The sequence below is a fragment of the Lissotriton vulgaris genome, chromosome 2_1, assembly GCF_964263255.1.
Source record: "Lissotriton vulgaris chromosome 2_1, aLisVul1.2, whole genome shotgun sequence".
NCBI lineage: Eukaryota > Metazoa > Chordata > Amphibia > Caudata > Salamandridae > Lissotriton > Lissotriton vulgaris.
The window spans coordinates 941,754,469-941,780,447 of record NC_141687.1 but is presented as its reverse complement, the minus strand read 5'-3'; the positions used below and the strand labels follow the sequence as shown (position 1 = coordinate 941,780,447).

The window sequence follows — 25,979 nt, the reverse complement described above, 5'->3', positions numbered from 1 at the left end:
GAGCCAAAGTCAAGCCCGTCTGCGCCCGTCCGCGGCCGGACGGGGCTCGGGGCCAGGAATCCTGGTCGTCCTAGGTCCCCCTATTTACGGTATGGTAGACAGGAACTGTTGGATCTTTGTCCCACTTTCACCTTACCCTGTAAACACACTATGGAGGCGGCATCTCTGCATAGCTGCTCAGTATGTCCTTTTACATTTGATAAAGAACCGACCAATGAGCCCGCTAAAGGGCAGGTAAAGGCGGGACTGATAAACTGTAGATCTCTTAGTAAACATAGCATTCAAATATATAACTTACTTGAGGATGAGGCACTTGACATCCTGTTTTTTACTGAGACCTGGCTAGGAGAATATTCAGACCCTGATATTATAGAGGCCATGCCACTTGGCTACTCCCTCTCCAGACTGGACAGGAAGGACGGCAGGGGCGGAGGGATTGCAATCGCGATTAAAGTTCCGATGGAATGCTCTCTATCACCCCTGACGATTGATCACTGCGAAGCGGGCTCTTTCACTATTATAATAGGGCCTCAACACTCCCTCTCGGGTATTCTTGTATACAGACCCCCAGGCAGGCTGTATGATTTCACGGCTAGCCTAGCCATAAGAAAGAGTAGATTCATGGTGCTTGGAGACATGAATGTTCATTTTGATGATCTCCTCGACAAAGATGCTAAGGACATCAGGCTAGAACTACACTCCCTACAACTAGACCTGAAAAATTGTGCCCCCTCTCATAGACTAGGACATCTGTTGGACCCTATCTTCGGGAATTGGACCGGAGTGCAAGTTCAACCTCCTCTACCGGTACCCTGGTCAGATCACTCCTTAATTCCGTTCCACGTACGGTTATTAAAGTCTGACCCCAAAAAAGATTGTGAACACCGCTACCAATGTCGGAAATGGAGAAATTTCTCTCAAGACACTTTTATCAAAAGACTCGAAACAGGAGGACCTCCAGGAGGCATAGACTGTGATACCGCATATAGTAGGCTACAGGACCGTATTTTAACTGCCTTAGAAAGCACTGCCACTATTCGCAACATGAAAAAATCTAAGAATATGAAGAAATCCTCCCCGTGGTTCACTCCTGAACTTCAGGTAGCTAAATCCGCCTGTAAAAAATTAGAACGGGAATGGCGCATTAACTTCTGCCCGACAGTTAAAACTCAATATAAAAAAGCTCAAAAGGATTACAACAAAAAAATACGCACCACTAAAGCCTTGCATTATAAAACACGCATTGGGGAAGCAGAGAACTCCTCTAAAGAGCTATTTAAAATCTTCAAGGAAATCTCTGTGCTAACCAATGATAATACGTCCCACACGGACTCTGTGGAAACGTGCAATAAAATCGCCAAATACTTTTCTGGAAAGATAACAGACATCTATGCCAACTTTTCTGGTAACTCGACATCTGGTCATGATTTTATGGAAAGTGAAGGAGTTAGTTTCACAGAGTCATGCCTACACTGTTTTTCGGTTCCCTCTCCAGAAATACTTACGAACATATGTAAAAGTATCAAGTCGGGTTCCCCCCGTGACCCGGCTCCTCCTAAGGTAGTAGGAGCTAGCTTAACAGTACTGGAACTATACTTTAGACATGTGCTCCAAGTCTCCTTTGCCTCGGCCAGTCTTCCTGAAGTGTGGAAGAAAGCTATTGTACTCCCTATTAAAAAGAAACCCAATGTGAGCCAAGACACCCTGGAAAACCTACGCCCCATCTCTCTGCTACCTTATCTAGCGAAAGTGGCGGAGAAAATAGCCAATAAACAGCTTATGGCCCATCTGGAAACCAACAATCTCCTTCATAGCTCTCAATCTGGCTTTCGACCGGGATACTCCACAGAGACAGCTCTCCTGAGAGCGACTCAAACCCTACGGGCAGGAGCAGATGCGGGTTATACCATGGCACTTATTATGCTGGACCTCAGTGCCGTATTTGTCACTGTAGCACACTCCATCTTGCTACAGTGTCTAAACAAAGCCGGGGTCACCAAGGAGGCACTGGGATGGCTGAAAGCGTTCCTTACAGACCGCTGCTTTCAGGTTCAGAGGGGTACCTACCTCTAAGACAGCATAGCCCTAGAACAGGGGGTGCCTCAGGGCCCTGCCCTGAGCCCCACCCTGTTCAACCTATACATGGCTCCTTTGGCAGACGTGGTTCAATCGTACGGTGTTGAATTCGTTTCCTACGCCGACGATACCCAACTGCTTATCGCCCTATCCCAAGCTCCCACCACAGCAGCTGCCAACTTTAAAACCTGTATGCAGGATCTTGCAGGTTGGATGAACCAACACTGCTTGAAGCTTAATGGCTCTAAAACGGAGGTATTAGTGATAGGAGGAAATGATGCTAGCTGGACAAGAGAATGGTGGCCACCTTGTCTTGGTCCTTTACCCATTCCCTGTAAGGAAGCAAAGAATTTGGGTATATGGGTTGATCCCAATCTCTCTTTTGATGGTCATATTCATAAAGTAGTAGGGAAATGCTTCGGGGTTCTGAAGACCCTTAATCGTACACTGCACCTTCTTCCTTTAGAGGCCAGGCAAACCATGACCCAAGCCCTAGTGACTTTCCGTATAGACTACGGCAATGTGTTACTTCTAGGAACCACGGAAAAGAACATCAGGAGATTGCAGGTTCTCCAAAATACGGCAGCACGACTAGTCCTTAGACTACCCAAAAGAGCAGCCTCCAAACCTACCCTGGCTGCTCTACACTGGCTACCAATAAAAAAGAGGATCTTATTCAAGGCACTCTTAATGTGCTTTAGGATCACCTCGCACAAAGCCCCACCTTATTTGACGGGTCTAGCCATCACCTACGAGCCTAATAGAACACTACGCTCTAGGGGAACTGGTCTACTTAAAATCCCCCGGATAAAAAAAGCCAGAATGGGAGGCCGCTCCTTTAGAGTGTTAGCGGCCAACAAATGGAACTCTCTTCCAGTGAACATCAGGCTAGCGGATACTGAAACTAAATTTAGGAAACTATTAAAGACCTACCTGTACACCCTCTAGTTTCAGGCCCCTCGACCACGTCTGCCTCTTTCTCCACAGCGCGGGGATACGCCGGGATGGCGTCACCATGCGCTTTACAAACCCCTTTATTATTATTATTATTATTTTCCATACTGCAATATTCGCTAAGTATGGGTTGGAAGGATGATACACCACATTCTCCTCGAACGGGCCTACATATATGCAGGCCAGACTGGGGGCAAATGTAGCCCCCATCGAGGTCCCGGATGTCTGCAGGTATAGCTGGCCCTGATATTCAACAAAAAATGATGGTGAGGGCCAACTCTATACATTGCAAGACAAAAGTTTGCGGTGTGTCATAAAACTATTCCATGTCCCCCAGGGTGGCATCCTGGGGGATACTGGTATACAACGACTCGATGTCGATGGTGACAAGTATTTGGGTCTCAGGATCGAATGTGATATCATTGAGGATGTTTAAAATATCGGTGGTGTCCTGTACATAAGATTTTTGGCTGATTACCGCTTTCCTCAGGAAAAAAAATCGGCAAACTGGGATAAGGGTTCGTGCACAGATTGTATCCCCGAAACAATGGGGCAGCCAGGATGTGGACGTTGGGGGCTTGTGGATTTTGGGCAGCATTTTACATACTGCCCAAAATTGTTTCGGGGATACAGTCTGTGCTCGAACCCTTATCCCAGTTTGCTGATTTTTTCCTGAGGGAAGCAGTAATCAGCCAAAAATCCTATGTACAGGACACCACCGATATTTTAAACATCCTCAATGATATCACATTCGATCCTGAGACCCAAATACTTGTCACCATCGACATCGAGTCGTTGTATACCAGTATCTCCTAGGATGCCACGCTGGTGGCAGCAGCGCGGGCCCTGGGGGACATGGAATGGTTTTATGACACACCGCAAACTTTTGTATTACAATGTATAGAGTTGGCCCTCACCAAAAGTTTTTTTGAATATCAGGGCCAGCTATACCTGCAGACATCCGGGACCTCGATGGAGGCTACATTTGACCCCAATCTAGCTTGCATATATGTAGGCCAGTTCGAGGAGAATGTGGTGTATCATCCTTCCAACCCATACTTAGCGAATATTGCAGTATGGAAAAGAGACGGCAAGATGGTTGTGGGACCGTCGGAAGCGCCGGAGGGACGCGGCAATAGTAAGGATTTTACATGATACTTGAAAGGCTCATGTCTTTGAGGTATGCTTGTCTTTTGAGATTTAGACATCTTGCTTGGACGTATGACGACAATTCGAGGCTGGCTCGCCACGTTGCCCTGTCGGAAATATACCGGGGGCAAATGACGTCCTCTGCATCTGGACAGGCGCAGAGGACCAACTTCAGTCGTTTTTGCAATGGCTCAATCAAGCTGACACCAGTCTTAGGGTTACCTAGACTATCAGCAATAGGTCAGCAGTGTGTCTTGATGTGGACATCACTGTGTTGGACCGCAAACTGACTACCAGTGTACACCACAAGAGCACTGATAGGAATTCCCTGCTCCATTATCAATCTTTCCACCCTCGAGCACTCAGGGATAACCTCCCAGTGGGGCAGTTCCTGAGATATCGGCGTAACTGCTCCACCACTGAGACCTACATTAGTCAATCGGAGGAGCTCGCCACTAAACTCAAAAATAGAGAATATCCGGCGAAGGTCATAAAACATGCACGAAATAGGGCTCTAAACACTCCACTGGAGGCTTTGTTGGAGAGAAATGTTAAAGAGAAACAGGTTTGTCTTCCAGTGGTGACCACCTTTGACCCTTTGTCCACCAAGATGAGACAAATTATTAGAAAGCATTGGTCCATCCTAGACACTCCAACTAGTAAAATGCCGGCACCCAGGTTTGCCTTTAAAAGAGCCTCTAACCTACGGGACAAATTGGTTCACACTCGATGCCCGGTGGCAGTCCAGTCGAGCACTGTCCCGAATGGACATTATCCATGTGGGGGCTGCTCAGTGTGCAGTCACACCGCAGCCATGAAAAGCGTTGTTCTGCAGAGTGGGAGGACATGGTTCCTTAACCGCTTCAGTAACTGTAATACATCACATGTTATTTATAGGCTGACTTGCAGTTGTGGGCTACACTATTTTGGCCTGACCTCTCGCAAGGTAAAAATTTGCATAGAGGAGCATTTGAGCACAATAAGAGCGAAGAAGTTCATTACTCGTTTAGGACAACATTTCATTGAGAAAGGACACGACAAAAAAGACCTGACATGGACTGTTCTAGAGAAAGTGGTGGGAGACACACATAACTTAGATCTCATCCTGGCGCGTAAAGAGGCAAAGTGGATTTTTTCAGAAAGGGCAGACCGGGAGGGGCTGAATGAAAATATCGAGTGGAATAAAGTGAGTAGGAGGTAATTACAGCTACTCCCTTATCTTCCCACGTGAGGACCACTGTATTGTGTTTACTCACCATAGCAGCTCACAACATAGGGTGTGAGTTCATAGGCTCTCTCTATGTATATCCAGCATTTGTTCTGAGGCTTCTCAGTATTTTCCTGAGCCCACTCTGCTTTTGCTTTGTTGCTAATACGAAGACCCTTGTTACATGTGAATATCCGTGCTACATACTTTTGTGACCATGATTTTTGGCTTTATATATTGTGAAGGTCGAACAGTATTACAGCACGTGGCCCGTAGTATTTATATTAGCGCTATTTGTGCTTTTTCAACATCGCCCGTGCTTTATTCACACTATGCAGGCACTCTCCATCTAGTTAATGACCTTCTACACTTCCTCTTTTCCCCACTATGATGTGGATGTATCTCTTGAAACCACTGCATCGTTCCGTTAATTTATAATTTTTGTTGGGAACGTTGTGGGAGTCACTCGTTGGACAACACTCAACCCGATCCAAAATGGCCGCCGCAGTTACTGCTGACGCGACGCGTCACGTAACGTAGAGGGCGTGGCTTGGAGCTGTGGGTACTTACGCGTCGAGACGGCAAGATGGTTGTGGGACCGTCGGAAGCGCCGGAGGGACGCGGCAATAGTAAGGATTTTACATGTTACTTGAAAGGCTCATGTCTTTGAGGTATGCTTGTCTTTTGAGATTTAGCCATCTTGCTTGGACGTATGACGACAATTCGAGGCGGGCTCGCCACGTTGCCCTGTCGGAAATATACCGGGTGCAAAATGTCGGGGAGGATGGAGTGCTTTCTCTTCTAGCATGTTGCCATTTGTACGAACATTTCTACTATTAGTATGAGGTAGTTCGTAAACGAGCAATTTTATAAGTATATGGCAACAGGCAAACACGCCGTGATTAACGGGATGCCATTTATGTAAAATTTAGGCGTGAGTGCTGAAGTGTTACTTGCACCTTTTGGCTGACAAACGATTGATCTTTCCTTGTATACACTTACTCTTTTTAGCGGGCTTGAGTTATACCAAGTTACCGAAGGACACGTGATCTGATGACACGGGGTCCCCTGTATGGTTGCCGGTACGTCCTTGGCACCTATATCGATGGATTATGTGTGAGTGGCCGCTAACACAAACCCCCATCTGCGGGGTGTTTTTCATTTTACCTGTGTGCTCTGTTTTATTCCTTGATACAGGTCCGATACATATAGAAGTGTGATGATTATGAACCAAGAACCCCAGACCGCACTGATGAAATTGCTGAAAGGAGAGCAATGAAACATGTCGGCACTTTGAACTTGTATGGTATATGAAAAACCATTTTTAATCTGGTAGGCTTGCAGCACCAGAATAAAAGATTGAGAGCTAGCAACCCTTACCAAAAAACCTTTTAAATCAACTTTTGGTTGCACTTTACACATGGGTTTATATTTATATTCCTTGTTTGGGTCATAGGTGCACTGGTACACTATTTACAAAGGTGCACTCTGGTATTGGCTATTTTCTTTACATACCCCTACTAGTATTTGTACACTTGGTTGTTTGTTGGTCATTTTTGTACACTGCACACAGAGAGAGTGACCGATGATGAGAAGTGGGTATACTGGGCATTGCTAACCAGGAACCCCCTTGGGAGTTGTGTCCGTGAGGCACTATCTCTGTTTTCACACCATTTTTGTGGATTTGGGGACCTGTGTCTATTTTTTCTTTAAATCTACATCTTTGACCCATGAGATTAGTGTTATTTAACACACTTGGAGGATCTAGATGGCTCATCAGATTATCCCTGTTGGTCAGTGAAATTTGGATGTACTAATAGTAGGTAAGGCGTGTTTTGTGTCCTGTAAACATGCACCAAGAGATACATTAAAAAAGCGTTTTACTATAGTAATTATTCTAATGAAATCTGAATTTACTTTCTGAAATCCTAGAAGTAAAACGGTCAGCAACTATTTGCCAAACTACAAGCTGGGAACCCCGGGATTCCTGTCTTCTTCACCAGGATTCATTTTTTAAACTTTGAGCCTTTGTCAAAAACATACCTGATCAGCCCAGGCACTTCAGTTCCCCATGGGACAGGGCCAGATGTTGGCAACACAAAACGACCATTGGAGTTCTGCACCTTGTCCTTCAGGAAGATGGACACCTAGGATGAAACACAACATCAGTCAGCTGGACCTTCATGTTATATAGAAAGACATCTACTGCTCATTAAATTCTGCTGTCGCTATGGGCATTTCGAGCTTTCAAAAAAGAGCACTGCCTCATCAACAGACAAAGTACCCCCCAAACTTCTAATTGCCTTGTTGAAATGCTGCACTCTCAGATGATCAATGCCTAGCAAAATAGCATGCTGTGTGAATAGCAGACTGTAGAAATACTTCTAATAAGATACTCTAGTATGGACAGTGATGCTTCAACTTTGGAAATATTTCTGTGGACTGGACTTAACAGCCATTCATATGCAAGGAGGGGAACAAAGCGGCCCTCAGCAGTGCAATAAGACCTGACCAGCATCACCAGACGTGAAGATCCTCTGGGCATAACCTATGCCACATGCAAATGTTGCCCTTAGTTCCTCTCAGATTTTCCTGAAACAAGAGGTTAATGTACATCCCAAGGATACCATATGAAGGGAGGTTAAAAGAGTGAGGCAGAAATAAAAGTGCGTTTATCAGATACATTCTATCATCAGCTGAGAAACAGGGTCCTAGCAATACTTTGTTCCTTAAGCTACATAACGTTTCAATAGATTATCAAATTAGTCCTTATACATTTTAGAGGTATAAGCAAGGATTGTTCAGTAAATATTACTCTTATCTAGATTGTATAAAACTAAACCATATTTCTGAATCCAGTCACTGATATAATGAAAGGTAAATATTTAGAGAGGTTGTTGGCATTCTGTAGACATCCTGCACAGAACTCGTGTATGTAAAGTAGTAGGAGTTACCAACATTAAGGCACAATGAGCAGTAAGCTCTTCAAGAACTGGAATCAGATACACCTCACACAAATCTCCCCCTGTAGATGGTCAGCTAAATGATGGCAAGCTCTTGGCGACTCCAGGTATTCCAATCAGAGTGTGAACCGGATTTGTTCAATCGATGCCATGTAAAAACTGAGCAGCCAATGAAGCCTTCTTTTGCGTAAGAGGATGAAGCATGGACAGATAACTTAAAACTCAACAGTATAATTAAATTAAAATGGAAGTAGTAGAAACCAAGGCTTAATATGATTGAATTCCTTATTAACATTATAAACTGCATGTGATGGACCCAGGCTCAACATGTGAAGCTCTCTGATGCTTTCATTAATGTTGATGATAAACAAAAAAGCAGATTTCAAAGAAAGCAGAGTTGAACAACATGTAATATAGTTCACATGTTAAATGATCAAAACAATGGTCAGTTGATGCCATCAGAGAGTTAGTTCCCTGAGATCCTGATTCCCAACTGAATCGGCTCCCAGTGTTCAGTTGTTCAGTTGCCAGTACCCAAGAGCCCCCAATACCAAACATAACCTCTCCTCTTCTGTTCTATCCAGTATCCCCGTGTTTCCTTTATTTTGCTCTCTTTTATACATGAACTAACTTAATTGAAGGTTGTGTTCAGTGGGGACCCTTGAGCTTTTCATTTGTGCTGGAGTTTGCCAGTGTAAGGCCCAGCACTAAGTTCAGCGTATTTATTACAGTCTACCATATGGAGGCACTGTCTGTCTATGTTTGAGCAGATCTCGACAACGTTTAAAATATACTTCAAAGAATTCATAAAACCAGTGGGTTAAGGCCATTCTTGCAACTTGAAGTGACCGATAATAGTTCAAAATGTTATACTTGTACTGTGTGAGGGTTCGAATTTGGTAGCTCTGGCAGGCACAGGGAATCGTGCAAACAACAGTGGTCACCTTAAAAAGGAGGGGTCTCTGCCATTCCAGTGGTTTTGGTGGTTCACTCGCCTGTCCTTCTTAAAATGTTGTCCTGATATGAGAAACAAAGAGCTCAGCTTCAGCAATGAGGCAGAAGATGAAGAGAGCGTGGTAAGGAACCGGTCAAACTGCATTGGGACACCGAGCTGCACAAAGATAATATCAGCATAAGTAGTCCTGAATTAAAAAGGTAGATAGCTCTTCATTGAGCGCTATTGAGTCTGGATTTTAGCTAACCAGTTTCTGAGACAAAGAACTTGTTAACAAAAGAGGGCAGTGGACAAATATGAATGAAAGGCCATTGGGATGGCATAACAGGCTTTACTTAAAAAAGAGCTTTGTATTGGCAAAGCGTCCTAAATAAGTCAATGTATTTGTTTCATTATACAATGCCAAATGTGCTTACAAGACCTTCAGGAAAATGGAAAACCATAACATTTCTTGGTGAACAAAGTAGTGAACTGAGAGCATTGGGGAATAGTTGATAACATTCAAAAGGACAATGGAGCCAAGACTGGAAATCAGGCAACAATTTAAAAATAAACTATCGGTCACGAGGTCAGATTCAGGAGTAGGTGCAGAGCAGAACTCTGCTGAAGTCAGTATTGGATATTTTGGTCCAAGAAATCCTAAAAATATGTGTGGGAGACATACGGGTCTATGTGTCACACTCCAGAGTGAATGGCTACATTGAGAGACCAGGGATGAAAGCCTGTGGAATTATCTGACTCCAGGGTGAGCATGGAGAACTTATGTAAAGAAAATAACATGCTTTTCTGGGAAGAAATTTTAGAACTTCCACATGGTTCATAATGCACCAGGGCACGAAGGACACATTGGACCAGGTGTGAAGACACCATAAAGGCTATCTTGGTAAGGAAGCTGGGTGGGTGTTAACTCAACAATGCTATCTGCAAAAAGGTAATCAAGGCCTTAGTGTGATGTAAGAAGAGGACAGGAGACGAATGTGGCAATTAGAATTTCAGCTGTACTCAAAAAATGTACCTTAATCAAATTCACAGCAATTGACTAGCCCTAGCAAGTCAGTAAACAACTACTCTATATCCACGAGCATATCAAAAATACCTTAAGACTTGAGTGTTGGGAGATCGAATAAGGAGAAGATGGGACATTACTGGTCGAGTAGGGAAGCCTCCAGCAGAAGATCAAGAGCCAAAAGAGGCCATGTTGCAATTGAAATAATCCCAATGGGAACATCATGTAGGTAATCAATGCCTCTTTTATAACTCAAGCAGGAAATGCAGACAAAATAGACTGCCCTTTGCAGCCTGAGCATAAACTTCAAACGATTGTGCATTGCAGGGCTTCGCACACCTTCAGCACAGACAGTTGATAGGCAGAATTTAAGAAGGCAATGGCGGTGGGGGTGGGAGCGGAACAGCACTCCCCAAGAAGTGAGGCATTCCACAGTTACAAGCGATAGAATGAGTGGACTATGAGAAGGTCCTCAAAGTCAAGCAGTCAAGACAACGACAACCAGAACAAAGGTAAGAATGAATGTTCTAGTCAACTCTGTGCCAAGACAACGACCAGGAAATTAAATTAAGATATAGAGATGAAATGCATGAGGGTGTAATAAAATTACAAGTTAACACCCCACAACATGTGCAGGAAGAGTGCCTGAATTAAAATGACAATGCAATTCAACAATGATGAGAAGGTAAATCAAGTTCTCACATTAACATAGAGAACTGTAAATAGTGGGTAAATAAAAGCAAATCATTCTGATAGGGGCACAAACACTTTCAACCAACCTCTGCAGGACATACACACAATGGGCATCATTTAAGAGGGCAAAACGGGGAACAATGCCACTCGTACAAACCACTGCCTTCCTCAGCCTCACACAGTCGGAAGAACTCAAGGAGGCCAGAAATGAAGAACAGTCATGAGTAAGAGCAATAAAACAAACATTGAAGAAAAGCATGTTTCAGCCACCTATGCTGCCCAGGCGCCAACTGGAAATTAATTAGAGAGGATTACATTTCGTCCTTTAATACTTCATTAATGACTGATAGCTTGCGCAATGTTAATTAATTAACATTTATTCTGATTTATAAAGTACGACTAATGCTCAAGAACAGCTTTAAGGCGCTAAAACCTGAAGAGCAAATCTGAAAAGGGTGAGACAGCCTACCTGAGTGGTAACAGGGAGATAAGTCTTTATTTTTTTTTAAACGTGCAGTTAACTGATGGTTGGAGAGTAAGAGGAAGGGAATTCCAGAGTTTGGCTTCTGCAACTGCTGCCAAATAGCCTCCTCTCCGTATAATACAGTTTTTGGGGGTGGGGGGAGGGGGGTCGGGGGCAGAATGCAAAAAGAATTAGAGGACCTGAATAATCTTATATAGCATATATGCATGTGTGCATACTCACTGAAAAACACAAAGGTTAAAGTGACAGCATAGTTAGGCTTTGTAATAATATAAAAACTATTGACATAAAACAAAACAAAAAAGAACACTAAGGTTCACCATTTACAGTTTACAGAGCTTGTACTGCTTATGACGTCACATATTACATCACTCACAGCATGTTAAATTACGAGAGTAAGATATTATTACATACATAACTAGAACGTCACTTTAACCTTTGCTTTTTTCTGTGAATTTCAGTTTTTCTAATCATATTTGTCCAACTCCCTCATTGAGCACATCTTTTGACAGTGTACAGTAGGGCGTTGGACAGAGTGTTGCCTGAGGGCAAGACCTGTGACCCCAACCCACACCATGCATGGCCTTTGCCCAGGAGCAATAGGGGGTTGGCCACAGGGCACAGCCTCTGGCCAGGCTCTGCAGCCATCTCACCACCTCCGCAGGAGGCCAACCCATGCTGCTTGCCAACCCGACACAGTTGTAAAATCTCCCACGGACACCTGTCCCACATTTTCCTTTATTTTTGTGGTACACCTATAGTGCCATCACACAAGCAGCACTCTAAGATACCTCAGTACAGTGCAAGTGTTACTTTTTAATGCTTGCTTGAGCCCCCGGTCCCACTGTACTACACAAGAGAGCCTAACTAAGTCTGGCCGTCCTCTGCGGGTCCTCACAGGGGGCCTTACTGGGTTTTGCCGAAGTACTGTGAAACACGCAACCAAAGTTTCTTTTTATTTTGACCCTTGTGGGACCACTACACCAAATCGCAAAAGCACATGTTCAAAGTAAATATCTAGCTGACTTCCAAATATGATGCAGTTCTGTTCAGCCATTTTTTTTTCATCAGTTCCCAAAATTCCTAAGGGAAACGGCACAGGGAAAAATTATTTTGGCAACACCGTCCCCCTTTTTGTCCGACCTCACTTGAAACTTTCCAGGATGGAGCTGATGTGGATAAACATTTCTTGGGGGGAAGTTTTGTGAAGTTTCGTCAAATGGCGTCAAAGTTATTAGCAAAACAAAAAACACTCTTCCAATGGAAACTTTGACCTAACTACAACAACACAGTGACGACTGTTGAAAAGCACCTACAAAACCCAAAATTACAGACTAATATCACAACTAAGTGCACACTGCAAATCTACTCTCAAATATTAGCGATGAGATTAGAAAAATTACTGCCTAACATTATCCATAACACCCATACATTTTTCTCCAAAGGAAGATACTCATCAAATGATTATTTGCCCACTCTCTAGAGAAAGCTATATCACTTATTACACAAACAATGGCCTGGGTCCTTGAAGACTGTGAATCGTTTTTGTGGATCTTCCTCCAGTCTGTTTTTAAGAAAATTCAAACTGGGTTCAAACTTTGAGCGTTTAGTAATGCCACTATACGCAAACTCCTCTGCAAACATTAAAGTAATTGGCAACACGTCCAAGAATTTCAGCTTAGCTCAAGGACCACAACAAGGATGTCCACTATCCCCCTATTATTCTTTCTTGCCATCAAACACCTTTTATATGATATACAAATGAACCCCAAGATCAGCGGTGTCCTTTTTAATTCATTGGCTCAAAGAGTTGCAGCCCATGTGGACGATATGCTGATATTTACAGAAGAAGTTGACCAACATATCTCGGAAATACTGTAGACAATCAATAAATATGCAGGAATTATCAGGCTACTCCCTAAACCACCCTAAGACAGAAAGTTTACTATTGACAATGTATGCCATTGTGAAATCATAGGCTCCTCTGGTTGTAAATAGCAATCCAACCAATTGAAATACCTATGGATAAATGGAATAGAAACCACTTGGAAACCTCATTTGTTGCCAAAGGTAAAAGCTTATTAGAAGCTTGGTCATCAAAATACATTATATGGGGCGTGGCCAAGATGGCGGGCTGAGTGGTCGCACTCGCTGTGAGCTCCGCCGGCCCTGGGCCCTTAACCTACTAATCTAGCGCTGATCTCCCCCCCGGGACGCTGCACTTGGCGAGATATAAGCGCCGGACATCGGAGTGACGGCTGTGAGGGCAGAAATCGCCGGAATCGGAGGTTGAACGGTCCCGGAGTCCTCGCTGGGAACGAGGAGGGCCCTAGGCCCGGAGCGGAGGTGGAGCCGGAGCTTGGTTTTGGCGGCCGTCTACCTTGGTGACTGCAGAGGGGCCGCTGTTTCTTCTCACCTGACCCCGACCATCACCACAGCAACCCACCCTGTGGCGAACCCCGAGGAGCTGCACAGCTTGGCGCCCGGAGGCGGGGCGTCAGAGGAGGGAGCCGCGGGGCCGGGCACTACGCGAGGCCGTGGCTTTGGCCTATGCCCCCGGACGGCGGAGGCACTAGAGGTCGCGAGGCGTGGCGCTCGCCCAACAACCCATCGGAAGGACCCCCTGGGTGCATGACTTCATTCCCGGATTCGCAAGTGCCGAGAAGGGGGTCGGGAGAGTTGGTGTTGCTGCCCAGGAAGATCCCGCACGTGGCGCCGAGACTGCGGCCTACCTTTCCGGGAGCTCCGGAGGTGCAGTTGTGGGTGTTCTAGCGGAGCTCGGATGCCGGTATCCCCCCCGGGGTCGGCCCCTCACCCGACGCCGACTCATCACCTTTGAGGGGCTGGAAAGGAGGCGTTTGGTGTGATATGACCTGCACAGACTTGGCGGAGAAGCGGTAGCACGCTGAAAGTTGGCGCGGTCCCCCCTGCTGATGTGCCCGAGAAGGATATACCGGACCGGTTCGAGGGGGGCCATCTGAGGAGCACGAGAGTCGAGAATCGCACTTGTGGTGTCGGCCTTGGTGGCCAAGGGAACAGGATAAGGCCGGTCGGGCCTGGAGACTCGGGTGGGACGCCAGTCCCCGGGTTGAACGGATCGCTGGTCGCTCCATTGCTCATCGGAGGAGACCTGCTGGCAGTACGGACAAGCCCCCTTGGTTGTTGGTGGTGGGACACAGAGCAGTAGCGGCCTGGCCTGGGTGTAGACCAGTGGCTTTGACAAGGCCCCACCGAACGTTCCGGAAGGTGCCCTAGCAGACTCAATGGCGAACAACAAAGGGTCAAAGAAAGGGGATCGCACCCTGCCGGACATGTTAGGCAGGAACGCCGCGAGACGGGATAGGGGACAGCCCTCTCCGAGTCTCTCGGGTGGCTCCCAGGGAGCGAGTGGAGGGGAGCCCCCGGTCACGAGATCCTTCCTTGAGTCCCTCTTCGGCACATTGCGGGACGATTTCCAAGCTCTCAAGCAGGAGGTGGCGGGTGAGGTCCGGGAGATACGACGGGAGGTGGATGGCCTGGGAGAGAGAGTAGCAACGGTGGAAAGCGCTGGCCATGCCAGGGACGAAGAGATCACGCAGTTGCAGCAGGAGGTTATACGGCGCCGGGACCAGCATCTTGATCTTCAGTCACATACCGAAGACCTTGAAAACCGTTCGTGGAGGAACAACATCCGAGTCCGGGGAGTTCCTTCCCGAGAAGAGGGGGAGGACGTGGCTGCGTACCTACGGGACCTATTCAGAGAGGTGCTGGGTGAATGGGCCGACTTCCCCATTCGGATCGATAGGGCCCACAGAGTGGGCTTGCAGCGCCGGGCCTCGGCACCCTCCTGACATTTTGGCCTTCCTGCCGGATTATCCCCTGAAAGAACTAATACTTCGCAAGGCACGGAAGAGATCGTCCTTGGAATTTAGGGGTCACCGGGTGGCACTCTACCAGGATCTCGTAGCATCCACCCTGCAGAAACTCAAGGCCTTTAAAATTGCGACTGATTTTCTTCGGGAGCATGGCACTCAATACTCCTGGGGGCACCCTTTCCGCCTTATTTTCCGGTGGAATGGGACTCTACACCAGCTGCGTTCCCTTCAGGATACATGTGGGGTGCTGGGTATCACTGCTACGGACGACGGAACATTCACACCTCGCCAGCGCCGTATCACCAGGAATGGCTGGCAGACGATCCCTGGCCAGCGGTCCTCGGCCTCCTCAACGAGACCGGGTTCGCCTGCTGCAGCTGCGGACCTGGACGATGCAGCGCGAGATGTAGCCACCGTCACGGCGACAAGTGAAGTCGCGTTGACAGCCTGAATGAACTCCGGGGGGAGATCGACATCGCCATGACTGTAATGCAGGTTTGGGGGTTCACGGGGGCGGGGGGGGGGGGGGGCGGGGAAGTGCGTAGTGGCTGGACGTCCACTTTTTTGACTTTCCACAGGCTTGTCCGCTACGGACCGGACTTGGACAATGGTTTTTGGTGGGTTGTTGGGGGGCCAGGGTCGGTGTTGTTGGGACAGTCCCAGTTGCGGGTGGGGACTGGGGTCAGTTGGGCAGTTGGGAAGGGGGGAAGCAGTTCTTAGGGGATTTGGAAGGGGGTGGGACAGGCAAGGGGATCCGGGTGTTGGCGGGGAAGGGGGGGGTCGTCCAGTGCACAATTGGGTTCCTTGTTATTCCGGCTATGTATGTGCTTCTTGGTTTGCTCAGAATTGACTGCTGCAATTACAGCTTTGACTTTCTTTTTGATTTGCTGGAGAGTGGGGGAGGGACAGGGAGGGCTGTCCAGTACTTGTTGTGGTCTATAGCTGTCCGGACATTGATTAGGCCTTTAGCTCTGATCGGTCATTTTTGCCCCACACATGATAGCGCTTTGTTCCTTATTGTGTCACCTCTACTACACGGCAGCATTTGTGCCCTTGTTGCCCTGTTGCTAGGGGGCCCCATTGCTTTCTGTTACACCCTTTCGCATGGTTCCTGACACTTGCAAGGTAGTGACCCTGAATGTCCGGGGGCTGAATAATCTAGTCAAGAGAAGGGCTGTGCTCTCACTTCTGGAGAATACCCAGGCAGACATTTGTCTTCTCCAGGAGATGCACCTCCTATCACAAGACACGCACAGACTCCGTTCTCATAAGTTCCCATCACAGTTCTTTTCCTCCTGTACTACTAAAACTGCTGGGGTGGCGATACTGGTAGCCCGACACTTTAGGGGAGAGGTCCTCCACAAGTTCGCTGAACAAAAGGGCAGGCTACTCGCATATCGGTTTAAGATAGGGGGCCTTCTGTTTACGATCGGGTCCCTATATAGTCCTAATGAAAGGCAGGATCGTTTCCTGCAGACCGCGATCGAGGACATTACTTCTTCCCAGGACCGACATATCATACTCGGTGGCGACTTCAACATGGTCTTTAACTCTGCACTGGATAGGTCGGCGCAACGCTCCCCGCAGGTCGGGGAATTCTCCGCGGACCGTAAGGCTCAGTTGGAGGAGGTGGACCTCCTTGATCTGTGGCGACACATGCACCCCGCGGACAGGGACTACTCGTACTATTCCCATGCGCACAAGACGTATGCGAGGTTGGACCACCTTTTAGTTACCTCCCCGGTACGGGCGCTGACCTCGGGGTCAGAGATGGGTGTGATTTCCCTTTCGGACCATGCCCCAGTTGAAGCTACGTTGTGTTTGCCACCGGCCATTTCTCGGCCCAGGACGTGGCGTCTACGTAACACGCTGTTACAGAGGAAGGAGGTGGTGGCCCGCATTGAGGGGGCGATCCGGGACTATCAATCCCATAATGACAATGCTGACACTAGCCGGGCCACGCAATGGGCGGCGCTAAAGGCGGTGATTCAAGGGGAATTTTTGGCGATTTCCTCGGCTGACAACAAAGAACGGCAGGCCAAGAGAGATGAACTTACGGGTCGGGTTAGAGAACTTGAGCAGATACCTCGTAGGACTGGGGCCCCCAGGATCTGGAGGCAGCTCAAGGAAGCGAGGAAGCTCCTGGCAGCCCTGGATCTCGATAGGGCGGAGTATGCGGCACTCCGGCTGCGCTACACTTTTTATACTGGAGGAGACCGCTGTGGTAAACTGCTGGCCCACAAGCTCCGGGTGACACGTCAGAATCAACTGGTTAAGGAAATTTCCGATCAGGCAGGGAACGTGGAGACGGAGGACGCTCGGATCGCGGCCGTTTTCCGCGACTTTTACAAGGACCTCTACACGGGAGAGCCCCCGGACAAGATGGTTATGACTGCTTACTTGGATTCGGTTACGTTGCCGTCACTAGATCCTTTGCAGGCGGAATATTTGGATAGAGACATCCGGATAGAGGAAGTGATCTCTGCTATTGCCAGACTTAAACATGGCAAGGCGCCTGGGCCGGATGGATTCACGGCCCTCTATTATAAAACTTTCTGCACATCTTTAGCCCCCGTGCTTACGCACCTCTTTAATTCCTTTGCTGATCCCGGAGCTATCACACCTGATCTTCTCCGGGCCTCTGTTACGGTTATCCCTAAGCCTGGTAAGGATCCGAAGCACTGTGGGTCTTATCGACCGATCTCTCTTTTAAATATTGATTTGAAGCTGTATACAGGGATTTTAGCCGCGCGCCTAGCTCTTCACTTGCCCGGTCTCATCGACCCTGGCCAAGCAGGTTTTGTCCCAGGGAGAAAGACGGTGGACAATACGAAACGGATTGTCCACCTTCTGGAGAAGGCTTCCCGGATTCCGGGAGAACGAATGATGCTGGCGGTAGACGCCGAGAAGGCCTTTGACCGAGTCCACTGGCCTTATCTGGAGCAGGTTTTAGGGAAAGCGGGGATAGGGGACAAGTTCCGATCCATGATTCTTAACTGTTACAAACAACCATCAGCAGTGGTCCGGGTTAACGGGTTTACATCTGCGACCTTTGACATTGAACGTGGCACCCGGCAGGGCTGCCCGCTCTAGCCCTTACTCTTTGCTCTTTATATGGAGCCGTTCGCTCAACGGGTGCGTGATAATCCTGCGGTGACCGGAATCCGGATGGGGGGTTTCAAACACGCTATCTGCCTCTATGCAGATGATGTCATCCTGTCCATTGACGGACCCCGGACGGCCCTCCCGGCGTGTATAGAGGAATTGGACTCCTTCGGCACGGTAGCGGGGTTTAAAATGAATATGGGGAAGTTAGTGGCTTTAGACGTCTCCCTCAAGCCGGCTACTAGAGCCTATTTGCAACACAGGTTTCCCATGCTTTGGTCTTCGGGTGCAGTACCTTACCTGGGGATTCAGATTGCTCCCACTTTGTCAGCCATGGTGTCGGCCAACTATCAAGCCCTAGGAGCAAGGATTAGGGAGGAGCTGGGGCGATGGAATCGCGGAACTTTCTCTTGGCTGGGCAGGATAGCTGCTGTCAAAATGACGGTCTTGCCCCAAGTACTTTATCTTTTTCGGGCCTTGCCGCTCCAACCACCGGTCGGGTGGATACCGCAACTACAGGCGGATGTTTCACGCTTTGTCTGGCAGGGTAAGAAGCCTAGAATGCGCAGAGCCCTCTCGCTGCTGGCCCCTGAAGCGGGCGGTTTGGGGATACCAGATTTCCGCAAATACTTCCAGGCTGCGCAGCTCCGTTATCTCGTGGAATGGAGTAGATGGGAGTCCGATAAACATTGGCTCTTTCAAGACCAGGCGGTGGCGGGGAGACCTTTGCAGGAGATTCCTTTCCTGCGTCGTCCACATAGGCCCAAAAACCTCTACGCCTCCTTTGTTACGAGGGTCCCCCTGCGGGTGTGGGACACTACTAACCTCCCACACGGTCTCACCACGTTCCCGTCCCCACTCACACCGCTGGTGGACAACCCAGACTTTACCCCGGGACTGGAGAAAGGAGCGTTCACGCATTGGAGGCAGGCGGGGTGCCGAGCCCTGTGCCATTTGTATGGCCCTGAGGGGGTTATCCCCTTCTCCCAACTCCGTCAGGAGTTTTCACTCCCGGAGAGTGACCGACACCGCTATATGCAGGCTCGCCACTGGGCCCTCCAGCCGCAAGTGAGGGAGTCAGCCGACAGGCTTCTTCTTCCTTACGAAAAGTGGCTCTTATCGCGCAAATCGGATGCCAAACTGATTACAGATCTCTACAAGCTGCTGCAACCACCTGCAACACACAGTTATCATCCCGGGAGGGAGCGCTGGGAAAGGGAACTGGGGAGGACACTGAGCCCTAAGGAATGGGAGCATATATCTTATAGGGCGAGGCACTCGGCATATCACATGGGGCTCACTGATACTCTGACCAAGGTCTCCACCTACTGGTATTACACACCTGAACGAGTCCACGAATTTGATCACAGCAAGGACGACACATGTTGGCGGGGGTGCGGGCACCGGGGGACACTCACGCACATTCTATGGGACTGCCCGTTACTGGAGCCTTACTGGAAGGAAGTGTTGGATGATATTGACGCACACTTCAACATTGAATTGCCACGCTTCCCTGCTTATACCTTGTTGGGGCTTCCAAACGGACTAATGTACCCCCTTAGATCCCGTAGGGGCAGACAGATAGCAATAGCTCTAGGCTCTGCAGTCCAAAACATTTTAATACACTGGCACACTGCTACGATACCCTCCATCACAGGTTGGCTCCATAGGCTGTGGCATGTGTTGGGTATGGAGAGAATGTCCCTCACAGTGGCGGGAAATGTGGAACAATTCAGGGAGCTCTGGCAACCATTTCATTCCCTATTGCTCACGGAATTTAGGGAACTCACCTGCCCTAGGTACATCCGCCTTCCAAGCCCGATAGAGCCTGCCCAATGATTTGTTACTGGACTTCTCCCGAAGAGACATGGCCTTGATGTATTTTTCTTTTTGGTTGGGGACTGTGCACTGGACGGGGGTGGGGATGGAGGGGAAGGGGGGGTTGGGGGAAGGGAGTTGGGTAGTTGGGGTTTGGGGTAGGGTTGCGCGGGGAAAGTCATTTCATGCTGTGACAGAACATATCATGTATTTCTGTGGGGGCGTAACCCGTCATGATAATCTTGGCTGATGGTGCACCTGAGCTTTGGGGGTTGTTTCTGCCCTGTCGTATCGCTCTTTGAAGATGTGTGTTTGTCCCAACATGTTATGCCGAATAAAATACTTTAAACCTAAAATACATTATATGGTGGGGCAGAATTGAATACATTAAGATGATGATTTCACCCCAAATTAATTTTATCATAAGTATGTTTCCCCTTTTTTTCTTGAACTTCTACAAAGTAGTTGATAAGACAGACATTGATTCCTATGGGCATTGAAGCCCATAGGAATCAATGGGCATTACCGAATCGGTATTTACCAATTCAGTAAATATCGAATGTTGCAAGGGTGCAGGGGGTGTCACTTTGACACCCTCTAGCACCCCGAATTCAGGCACATGTGACATGTGGCACACAGACATGCCCTAAGGGCATGTCTGCCTGTCACATGGCATAGGTGTGCATGCACACATGTGCATGCACACCTGGATTCGGTATTTTAACACCCAATTGGATTGGGTGGTAAAATACCGATTCTGTAAGGCCTGTGGGACTCAGAAGAGTCCCACCTACATCTGCAAGTTACTGAATCGGTAAAAATACCGAATCGGTAAAATAGGGCCCCTACATCACAAATGACCATTTACCGGGCGGTAACGGCCGAAATCGGCCGTTACCGGTCGGTAAATGGCCACCTACATCTGGCCCCTAGTTAGGAAAAGCCGGTAATGGCAACATTAAAAAAAGAATAGTTGGTATTCCCATAACTTAACTTTGTATTTTGTTCAGTAATGCCTTTGTGTCAACCTGTTTTAACATGCGCTATGTGTATTTAAGTAAGCCAATGCAGTGAATTAGCACCTCAAAAATTACAAGTGAAGCATTAAGCTTTGATGTAAATTGGAGAGGGAAGAAAATAACCAAGTAGGGGCTGTATGGCACATTGTAAGACCAGGTAACCTTGCATCGATTCCGGCTTGTGCATGACCAGTGTGATTCTAAGCAATTATTTTTTTTCCACACTGCCTACATTCATCTTCACATGAGAGCACCTCAAAATACATTAATTCAGCATCTGCACTGTACAAAACCTTTCCTGCACCTGCTTTATTTGACGTTTAATAAGCCATGCACCGAGGACACAAGCCAACTGACTTCCATCTACGTTCACTAATGATATCATGGTTAGGGTAGATAGGCATGATTTAAATCCCATATTTCTATTTGGCTTAGCTCATGCTCAGGCTCTTAGCGACAAGCCAGACCCTTGGTTCAGCTCTGGCATTTGCTGCTTTGCCCATTTCTGGTTCCAACTTTTGTAAATTATTAGTGAACTAAATCAAAAGTCTAACCTTACCGGTCAGTAACCTTACTTGCTTCAGCTTAGGGTGCTAAAAAGATATCTGACGATTCTATATCATGATTTGAGTTCCGGAGAGCTTAGAGGCGCACATTTAAAAAACAATGATCAAACAACCAAAGTTACCCTATTCTGTACACATTCACACAGGTTTTGTATTCTTAATATCCCTGTTCATGTAGAGTGTGTCCTGAAAAGGGTATACAAATTCATGTCAGTGAGTGATAAGAGGTGACACTTACTCGAATATGCATGTCCTGAAAGAAGATGAGGAGTGTTTGTCTAATCAGCTGAAACTCCCCAGCAGGTAGGCAATTATACATCTAGGAGAAATAAAAGGCGAAACTTAGAATGTTTTATTTAACAGTCAAATGTCATGTGAAATTACTAACCCTAAATTCGGTGTGGGATATGTAAAACCAATTTAGAACAAATGTTTTTCTATCTAAGCTGGACTTGAAGGGAGACTAAAATATCTGACCCTCAAATTGGCCTGAATACCAAACCCCAGTAGCTTTGTTGCAAAATGTATCTTGCCTGTGTCCATGTACGGTAAATTCTGTATCATTTTTTTTCTATGAATAGCATTTATAGCACTACTCCCGCCAATTCCCCAAACCATCTTAAATCTAACCCTTGGTTCAAACCTTTCCGTGTCTGTTTATTTTCATCTAAGGGTCATGCTAAGCTCGACATCGTGAAATTCAGACAACAATACCCCAAATTCTATCTCTACACCTCACCCAAATTGAAACACCAAAGCTACCCATTTACTAGAGTGCAAATTACCCAGATAGGTGCTATGAAAGAGCCATGTGTTAAAGCAAAGAAAGCCATATTGTCTTACTTCAATTAGTTGCCGAAATGTTTCATCCACTTGGTTTAGGATACTGGGAGAATCCCGTATGAAGTCTTTGATGGCATCCATGTGATTGAACGTGACAAGCAAAATGTCTTTTGGTCGAGGGCACAACAGGACCTGGTACTTAAATGCCATCGTCATCAGGTCATACAGCTAAATCACCATAAAAAACAGAAATAGAATAGGTCATTGGAACAGATTCAGTGTCTGTTAGATCACAGGCAGTAGGAAAACGGCTGTATACTTTACTGCCACTATAGTGTGGCTTTGCTGGATTGTGGTTGATAGACTCATGAGCATAAATTGTGTGTTTGTGAGCATCTTTCTTCCCTCAGAAAATCATTACTTACAAAAATAGAAACTGGGAAAAAACAAAGAATGGAGAACACAAAATGTGTAGATATTAACACATTTTTTTCTTTGTATATCAAGCAGTGGGTTTATATTTCATTGATTGGACGGCCTGCTTAACATACTAATCCTGGTGCTCCAAAATATAACTGCCGCTAGATGGCTAAGAAAAGGGAAAATAAAGTCAATGTTTTTATCAATGATTTGGAATCTTTGCAGGCCTTTACAGAGTGGTGAGCATATAAGAAGTTTTGAGAAACACTGATAGATCACCTAGAGCTGCGACAGAGATCCTACATTAGTGGAGATTCTAAAATATTTTATAGTCTAACACTAAGAAGTCAGATGTGCACGTCAGTCTTGCTGTGCACCTCCCAATTCTATAAGTACTTGCAGCTCTGCCACACCCTCACTGTACATATCACAATAGGTACATCACTACCTGATTTTAGCCTGTTGGAGGCACAATTCATGATGGGCAATCTGGGTAGGGAAGGGGTGTCACAGATATACCGTTCCCTGGTGAACAATGGCCCAACCTCTTTGGACTCGCTCCGGGCTCGCTGGGAGGGATGGCTGGGCCCCCCAAAGGACACGGACTGGCGCGATGCCCTTATGGCTTCCAAAACCCTTACGACCTCCTCCAAACTCCGCCTCATTCAACTCTATTATCTCCACAGGGTCTATCCCACTCCCGAGCGCCCACACAGGGCTGGGCTGCGCCCCTCCCAGGAATACATGCAATGTGGCCAAGCTCCGGCCGACTTCTACCATATGGTATGGCTTTGCCCAGGTCTTGACCCATTCTGGTTCTGGGTGGAATCTGAGCACACACAGACCTTGAGTTAGCAGGTTCCACACGGTCCCTTACGCCTTCTCCAGGATGTATTTGATGGTTTGGACGGCTCTAGAGCGGACAAACATTTTCTGGGAACGGTGGTCGCTGAGGCTAAACAAGATATTGCAGCGGCCTGGGCCCAGACCTAACCCCCTACCCTATGAAAGTGGCGCCGGGGGTTGGATTGGTGGAAGACCTAGGAAGAACCCCTCTTTGAGGCACGTCGTTGTCTCGCGAAGTTCCATGGGGTTTGTGGCAAATGGCTGAACCTACTATTTTAAATTACCAGCTTTGGCTCTCCCATGTACGGGGTGCTGCTTTCCAGCTTGGGTGACTTGCATAAATACTCCCACCCTAACAGTGGGTTTTTTACTGCCTGCTGGAGATGGAATTGACTTTACTGTGTAAGATGTATGCTGTTATTTTGTTTGTTTGTTTTTCAAAATGATAATAAAATTGATTATCAAAAATAAATGTCTATGTGATCGAAGAGAATGTATAAATCTAGCATAACTGAGAAAGTTGTGTTGGTTCTATACATTTCTGTAAACCTTTGTTATATCTGGGAAAAGGTGTTAACAACCTACTTCTGCTCCTCATATCATGAGTATAATGATTTATTTGTCCCGCTGCCACTTTTTAACCGTATTTAAACTAAACTTGCAGCTCTCGTGTGTGATTCGGGGATAAAAGCGGGAACCAAAATTGAAGAACATTAATTGTTTGCACTTGAGAAAAAAAGTACAAAGGCAACTGGGCTGAACTAGATAAAAAATATGAATACATCATGACAAAGTGAAAATTAGGGGCCAGATGAAGGTAATTCCGATTTACCGACTCTTAAATACCGAATCATACCGATTCGGTATTTAAGAGTAGGTAAATAGGAAGGGGGCAGATGTAGGTAATTCTTATTTTAGAATTACCGAATCTGTAAGATTCGGTATTTACCGATTCGGTAAATACCGAATCGGTATTTCCTATTGATTCCTATGGGCCTTGAAGCCCATAGGAATCAATGGGAAATACCGATTCGGTATTTACAGAATCGGGAAATGCCGAATCCTGGCAGGGGGAACGGGGTGTCACTTTGACACCCTATAGCACCCCAATTGCAGGCTCGTGTGCCATGTGGCACACATACATGTCCTAAGGGCATGTCTGTGTGTCACATGGCATAGGTGTACATGCACATATGTGCATGTACACTGGAATTCGGTATTTTACCACCCAATAGGAATGGGTGGTAAAATAAGAATTCCTAAGGGCCTGTGGCACTGCAAACTGTGCCACCTACATCTGAAATTACTGATTCGGTAAATATACCGAGTCGGTATTTTACCGAATCTGTAAATTTACCGAATCGGTAAATTTACAGATTCGGTAAAAATCGGGCACCCTACATCTCAAAAACCAATTACCAGTCGGTAACGGCCGAAATCAGCCGTTACCGACCAGTAATTGGCGACCTACATCTGGCCCTAGGTCTTTAAACAAGTCAATTGTATGAAAATGAAAAAAAATATTTAGAGTTCCCTTACAAAATACTACATTAAAAATACTTAGGGCCCATTACGATATCAGGTGGAGTTTCCTCCACCCAACATCGTCTCGGTCAACGGACCGACCGACATCTGTTCGGTCGCACTCCTATACTTTACAATGGGAACATGCATTCCGGATGGAATGCATGCTCCCATTGTAAAATGCGAGGTACAGTACCGCCCTGCACCCCGTGGCAGGCATCTCAAGGTGCCTGTCACAATGTGCAGGGGTCAACATGGGGGTACCATAGGTGCCACCTCGGCCTCCAACCGGAGGTCGCGCACCTAAGGGGGCATTCGGGGGGCCCCCAAAGTTGAGTTCCGACAGTCTTTCTGTGTCGGAAAGGCTGGCACAGAACGGCTGTGTAAACCCAACATCGTAATCCCTCGGGCGGATAGATCCGCCCTTGGGATTACTGTCCGCATTCCGACTAGGGAAACCAGTCGGATTGGCCGTTCGCAATACTTTCCGACTGACTCCATCGTGATGGTTTGGTCGGAAAAGAATCCGACCGGCATATTACAATGCAGTAGGAACG

General features: G+C 47.0%; 1 protein-coding gene across 2 annotated transcripts in view; it reads right to left on the bottom strand.

Moving 5' to 3' along the window:
• The window catches only part of OSCP1 (organic solute carrier partner 1), a 137,647-nt gene that overhangs the window by 95,095 nt on the left and 16,573 nt on the right, over window positions 1–25,979 (bottom strand). For both annotated transcript variants that reach the window (XM_086956464.1, XM_086956463.1), the window contains 3 exons: window positions 22,693–22,860; window positions 22,088–22,168; window positions 7,430–7,533 (listed from right to left, as the gene is read on the bottom strand). In XM_086956464.1, the coding sequence (XP_086812590.1) occupies window positions 7,430–7,533; window positions 22,088–22,168; window positions 22,693–22,860 (353 nt within the window). The remainder of the gene's footprint in view (window positions 1–7,429; window positions 7,534–22,087; window positions 22,169–22,692; window positions 22,861–25,979) is intronic.